This window comes from Castanea sativa, chromosome 11 (genome assembly GCF_040712315.1).
Source record: "Castanea sativa cultivar Marrone di Chiusa Pesio chromosome 11, ASM4071231v1".
NCBI lineage: Eukaryota > Viridiplantae > Streptophyta > Magnoliopsida > Fagales > Fagaceae > Castanea > Castanea sativa.
Window position 1 is genome coordinate 11,472,422 of NC_134023.1, and position 7,284 is coordinate 11,479,705.

At 33.8% G+C, this 7,284-nt stretch overlaps 1 protein-coding gene across 1 annotated transcript; it reads right to left on the reverse strand.

Annotated features, from left to right (window-relative positions):
- Positions 1 to 1,572: 1,572 nt before the first annotated feature.
- On the reverse strand, positions 1,573 to 5,082 carry LOC142617677 (putative RNA helicase SDE3). Its single transcript, XM_075790629.1, has 4 exons — positions 4,986 to 5,082; positions 3,842 to 4,509; positions 3,147 to 3,368; positions 1,573 to 2,704 (listed from the first exon to the last, which is right to left on the reverse strand). Exons 2-4 carry the CDS (start codon positions 4,469 to 4,471, stop codon positions 1,715 to 1,717), a joined length of 1,842 nt encoding a protein of 613 aa, XP_075646744.1. The 5' UTR covers positions 4,472 to 4,509; positions 4,986 to 5,082; the 3' UTR covers positions 1,573 to 1,714.
- Between the last annotated feature and the right edge of the window lie 2,202 nt (positions 5,083 to 7,284).

The window sequence follows — 7,284 nt, forward strand, 5'->3', positions numbered from 1 at the left end:
GGACTAAAACGAGAAGTGTTTTCCAAGATAGGGACTAAAATCGGTGGAAAAAAAAGTTAGAGACCAAAGTGAGAATCGCGTGAAAATATAAGGACTAAAATGAGTTTTTCGCCTAAAACTAATACTTAAAAATGTATTGTTTATTAAATCCCTTAATCCGGTAAAAAATTATGACCAAATTGAGATTTTAATTTTTTAGTTAGTACCCTTGATTACATTCTTGAACAATTAATTTAATGGATCAATTGTCAAAATACAACATCCCCAATTTAAGCATAAAACCCTAATTATAATATGTAAGATCTCTAATAATTTGTTAATCTGATGCGTTTTTTATTTATCAATTGGTGGCTTCAATCTTCAATTTGGATTGTTAATTTTATGATTAATTAATCAATTGAAAGTGAATTTAATTGTAACATAGAAACCCCTAAATCATGGCTTAAGCCTAACCCTAACTTCAACCTTTCTCAAATTCTAAGCAAAATAATAGGATTCAAGTAAAATTGACATAAAATATGAAAAAAAAGGTTGATTACTAATTGGGAGTGTTTAACTGAAAGAAACACGTGAAACAATCTAAATGTGAAGAAAAAAGAAGAACCTTTTTAGATTCAGGCGAGGTTCACCAGAATCTGGCTATGGCAGCTCAGGCGGGAATGGGATGTTTGGGTTGAGATCAATGGAGGCTAAACAGCCCTTGGTTTATGGCGTTTTGGTGCTTGGTGGAAAATTTGTCTGGCATAGACACTCTTGAGAGGGAGAAGAGGCTCTAAGATTTTCGACTAGTATTGGTGGTGCTAATTCTGTGACCTAGACTCTTTCATAGAAAGGACCTACCATGTTAATTTTGCACGTAAAGTATATGAATTTTTCATTCATTTTTTTTTTTCTATAGGATTTTCAATTTTGCTTTATAAATAATGGAGGGAAATTTGTGTGTGATCAACTAAACAAGCAGATTTAGTTGTGAGCTTACTACTTGGGGATGGGGCCCATACTAATTTGTCAGCTCCAAAGGTGGGATTGAGATGGTTCCTTTTGATTTAGGTGACTGTGTTTCCATGAGATCAGCTACATTGTTATGTCTAATGGAAATGATACATTCGAACAAGGCTGACGCATGAATGTATTCAAGTATGGAATTTAGTTGTCTTGCCAAATTCTGACTGAGCTCCCTTAGCCTAACAAATAGCATGCACTCCTTTCAAGTAGAGGATTTGTCTTGCAAAACCCCTTCCAAGTGTATAAAGATTAAAGAGTTAGGGCTGGCTTGAAGAGTGAATATTAGAGCATCCACATCAATGGATGCAAAATTTCCTTCTATTTTGCACAAAAAAACCTACTTTTCTACGCTCATTTTTACAAAACACTCACATCTTCTCTGATTGGAGATAACAGTCATGACATTGTTAAGCATGACAGTGCTATGAGAACTTGAATGAAGTACAGATAGTTAGGAAAGTATGTCTATCTGCTCCGGAATCGAGAAGTAAGACTAATCATAAACTGCAGAGAACTATTACAATAGATAGAAAGAGAGAAGGAAATATAAGTAAAATTTTACATTGGTCTTTGCAATTATATACACACACAACTCAGATGACAAAGCAGAGAAGAAAAAAAAATAAAACTGACAAACAAACAAAAACTTATGTAGATACTAAGGTGGCAACATTTTCTGTTCATAAAAGAACAGTTTGAAACATGAAATTCAATAAAATGACATGGAGCTATGGTTGCCATCTGGCTGTTGCTCATAGTCATCCAGCTCTGTAATGAACATTGGATTAAGGTTTTTATATGGCTCCCGTTCACGAAGTCTTTCAAAATATGACTTCCTCAACCCATAATTCCTAGCCATGTTAGAGCGGACCCAACCTGAATGGTTTCTGGGTGCACCAGTAACAATAACAGACGTATTCTCATTAGCAAAATTAGCCAAAGCTATTGTTGCCTCCGGCTCTGTGGTTGATGAGGCATCCACTAGAAAAATATGACTAAAATGTCCAGCAGCTACGCCTTCATTGTATAGTCGAAAGCTACTCACATAAGTTGACAAAATTATCTTGAATTCCTGAAGTATTGGGAGTGGAGGACATTTGAAACATTCATCTTTTACAGGACATGAGCGCAGAATGTCATCGGGTACTAGATCCATCTCTCGAAATGCAGCATTGGCTCTAAACATATCTGACTCTGGAATCACCTCCATCAACCTCGTCATTAGCGCATCGCATGTGCGGTTTATAGGTGCACATATAAGAACCCGATTCTCTTCAGAGGTTTTATATATTTCAATTACAGCTTCACAAACAACCACCCCTGTTCTTGCTGATGCTTTTAGTTCAGGTACATACCTTTCCACTTCAGTGCCAATGAGCGGGCCCACAAGAAGATAAGGTGGTGAGCCCGGATAGCTTAGAATCCGACGAACTGCACGGAGCTCATCTATATCAAGTTCATGATAGGCATCAAACAGAGGTGGGTTAACATTGTTCTTCCAAGAGACACATTCAGGAAAGATGAAGTTATGTGATGAAGGTTCTATTGCAGTATCAACAGCTTGATGAGCCCTTTTCAGACAAACTCTGTTGAATGAGAAGCTGATGTCATATTTGCGATTTGGATGATGCTGTGAATGAAAATCTTCTCCAAATTCAACTAACATGCAATTGCTTTTCACCACACGATAGATAAAACCCTGCTTAATATTTGGACTGTTAGTGTTGTAGATAAGATCATAAGATGAACAAATGATGCTCATACGCACTTTGACTAGATATGTAAATTCAACTACAATAGTGCAGTGGAAATACAATTCTACATAATGCTAATAATATGAAATATTTGAGAAATGAAATTTAACATGGTATAAAAAGCCTCAGCGTAATCTAAGTTGAGGCCGGTTATGCAAGACTAAGTGACTAACCTCTTCAAATGGTCAAATTAACTGAATGTGACACTGGGTTGATTAGCTACAGTTTAGTTTTAAAAGATTCACAAAATGCTGTACAGAAATAATATAATTCTTGACCAGTGTAAACTCAAAAGAAAAACAAGAAGTCTATACATAAAATTCAAAATTATCTCTAGCAAAATTCTGTGATTTAATCAAGTATGAGTTAATTGAAGAATAAGCTTACCTGAAAGGCCTCAACCTCTTTATCCGAAGGTTGAGCATAGACCATGTCCCTTGATAAAAGGAATGGCCGCCTCTGAGGAACAGAATCAATCTCAAATGCTACAAAGATTTTATCATCCTTCTCATCAGTTCCATCAGAATATTTATGCTCGTTTTTTTCCTTATAAACTGTTGCTTTCTCCATCTTCAAAGTCACTTTCTCCAATAGGAAATCAGCCCATTTCTAGTTCCAATAAAAGCATAAAGTTATTACAAGCCAGAGTGCAAAAGCATATAGAGTATTCCATCAATCACAACGTTTTACTATACTGACCACTTTTAAATTTTTTTATTTATTTATGAAACTATATTGACCACTTAAGACCATCAGAGAAGCAAAACATTATAATTTATAATGTAAGATAGATATCTGCAAATGATAAATGTCAATTGCTCCCTCAAAAGATCTCCTTGTGACTTAAAAGAGGTGTTCAAATGGGAGACTGAAGAAAGATAAATTTTTAAGAATGGTTTATTTGTGATATCAAAAAAAGAAAAAAAGAATGGTTTCTTTGTTCACCATAAACAAGATTTCAAAGAAGATAGTACACAAATTGGTATAATATACCAAATTAAATTTTCTTGACATAGTAGTTAACTTACACACATCGGTATAATATACCAAATTAAATTTTCTTGACAAAATCGATAACTTACCTCCAAGTAGTAATCCTCAGCATATAACAGAGCAGCAAAAAAATCCTTATAAGTTGAAGGAGATAAAGGCTGTTTCAAAACTTGAGGCACAATGTCTCTCTTGATCTGACCTTTGATATCCTCAGGAGTAGCATATAAGGGTGTACCCTTTTCATACATATAACTCATCTTCCCTTCTTCATTTGTTACATTATTGGGAACTGTATGCAGAAATGGTTTAAAAGCTGGAGGCTGCTTAGTGGAAGTCTGACGAGGCCCCAAGGTAGATGAATTTGGGACCACTGACGATGAAGATTGAGGTGGTGTTTTGGAAGTTGGAGAAGAAGAAGCTGATGGGGTCTTAAGGACAGATGCATATGATCTAAAAGAAGCAACTGGAGGTTTAAGGGATGATGGAGATGGTGATAGGTTTGAGGAAGATGTGGATGGTCTAGAAGAAAATGCATGTGCCAATGGACTTGAACTTTCAGAACTGGGTGGTTTAGATGGAGACTGAAGTGGTGTAGAAGAAAATGTGGGTTGGTTTACATGTTTTGGCTTGTCTGTCGCGGAATTACTTTTCCCCGGAGACTCGTTCGAAGATTTCAAGAACCCAGAGACTAGTTCGAAGATTTGACGAAGAAACCACATATTGTGTGTCCTTTCGCGATCAGTCCCCTCTTTGGTTGCTGAGAAAATAAGGACAACGTCTCAAAATGTGAAACATGAATTCTCAATTCAAAACGAAAATCTGACTAAGCTGACCACAAGTTATTGTTTTATTAACATGTCTACGGTACACCTTTTCACATATGTTGATATGATTGGTGTATAATAAAAATGTTGTAATCACAGTAAGTTAACTGTTCTGAAAAATGTTGTATATATTTTGTCTCATCAAATTCAAAATTTTAAAAATTCTATATATATATATATATATATATATATATATATACACCAAACATGAAAAAATAAACACACAGGTGAAGTGAAAGATCAGACAACCAAGAGGCTGGTTTCTTTCTTTACTATATCAACCACATTTTTCCCTAGCTACCCAACAGACCAAAAAGATCATTGAGAATCTGAGAAAGTGAGTAGAATGTAGACCAGAGAATTGTACTTGAGCATGTTAGAATGATTATAGACAGAGTAGAAGACCCACCTGGGATTCTAGAGCAAAAAAAAGACTGACTGTCTGAATTCTGGTTCTCAACTGCAATTAATCACAAAAGACTTAGCAGATTCTTATAATAAAGTCGACGAAAGCTGTAAATTCCCAAAATATTTTACGTCAGCAAGTAAGTCCAGTGTATAGTAGGTCTCAACTGACATGGCAAGATTTAGTAAAGTTAGTACCACTACCCAACAAAGCAATCCAAACCAAGGAAAAGGGTACCGACCACTTTTGTTGTTGTTAATCACGACCAATCACCTTGAAGTTTTAGAAAAGGTTGCCCCTATATATATATATTCAGTCTAGTACTAGTCGAATAACTTTGGAACATGGGAAAACTAGATGAGTGGCCTTTTTGGCTCGTTCGTGTTTGTAAAGACTTAAGAGTGAAGAGTTTTTTTTTTTTTTTTTTTTTTTTTTTTTGAGAAAGACTACAGAGTGAAGTAGCTCTACCCTATACGTGGTTATTTGGATTTGAAATTGGTGATGGCTTCATTTGTTTAAAATTTAAATAGAAATTCAATTAAATAATTTTCCAAGTAGAATAAATTATATGTAAGTGTAGTGCTACAAACTTTACCACAACTTTACTGTGTGATAACTCGTGAGTGGTGGTAGAAACAAAATAGTGGTTCATTATGAGTCCATGATTTCACCACTCACAAGTCGCCACGTAGCAAAATTGTGCCAAAGTTGTGGAAAAATTTGTAGCACTAGACTTATTCATAAATTAAAGGTAAAGGGACATCTCAAAAAAGATAGGTTCCTAATTTAAAAATAACTTGTAAATTGCCCGTACAATGTACGGATAAAATTGTAATGTTTTATGTAAGATAATTTTGGAGAATGTTGTACATATATTATAACATAATTTTTATAGAATTTTGTTAATAATGAATTCATCTCAAATTGCAACAACAAAAAAATTTGCCTGTAGGGGTTAGGCTAGCATGATGATGGTGGCTGCCCCTCGAATTCCTCTCTCTTTTTTACAAATGCTTTGTTAATATTAGGTCTTTTATTTTGGTAATAGTAAAAAAAAGTGTTACATTTAACAATCCATAATATTTTCGTGTCTCTTTATCTCTCCTTAGGGCCTTATTTGGTTAGTTATATTAGTCCTTAAATTTTTTTTTATTTTGCTTTTGTTTTAAAACTAAAACAGTGGGTATTTTAAAAGACACAAAGAAGAGAGAAATGTGTGGTGAAATTTCAAGAAATTAATGAGATAATAGTAAAAATAAGTTAATGTGATCTTTTGGGTAACAGTAAAAGAAAACTTAATGAAAAAAAGTAAAATAAATGCTAAATGCTAAATTAGAGCATAGCATGGCATAACCTCATGCACTCTCCTACATAAAGTATGTTGGTCTCAAACTTTGCATAAAAAGTATAATTAAATTATGTTGGTCTCAAACTGAAACAATAAACTTGGCTTCTATAGTATTTCGATCTTCACTATTTACATCAATAGGAATTGAGTACGTAAGAAAAGTTTGAAGAGGATTCATAGAATTGAATATCTAAATAAACACAGATTTGCTATAATAAGTAAAATAAGTACATTTTGTTAGCCACAATATATATATATATATATATATATATATTTGGTAAACTACATAAATGGTCCCTATTCTTAACACCAGATTTCAATCTAGTCCTTAACATTTTAATTGTGTCAAGTTGGTCCCTAACCTTTCAATGTTGTGTTAATTTAATCCTTGCCGTTAAATCAGGAACTAACAATAATTAAATGACATAACATTTACCGTAAAAAGATCACATAAGGCATACCCTTGTTGCTCATGGATTTGATTGAATAAAAATATCATTGATTTTGCCAATGAAATTCTATTTTAAGTCAAACCATGTAAATACTACAGTAAGACTTAATGAAAAAAAATGGTATGCATCTATCTAAAAGTTTTTGTAGTCCTCTCTAGTTTCTACCATATGGTATACCAAAATTAACTTTGCATCATAGATTATATGCCAAATATTTTTTGCTAGAATCCTATAAATTGTTTAGATTTTCCAAAGGGACAAATGCTATAGGAATCTATGACTGCAATATCTCAATTGTCTGTTAATATCTGAACTTATGATCATCTATATGCTTATGATGGACCTAGCACTTTCATGCATTTGCTTATAAAAAATAATAATAATAATAATAAAAACACCTACAGTTCAAAGGCATCACAAACAGTTTAGCCCAACTTGCTGTGAATTTCTTGATCGGTTGTAGGAGCATATCATAAGTCATTGCAACAAATTGGTTTTCATA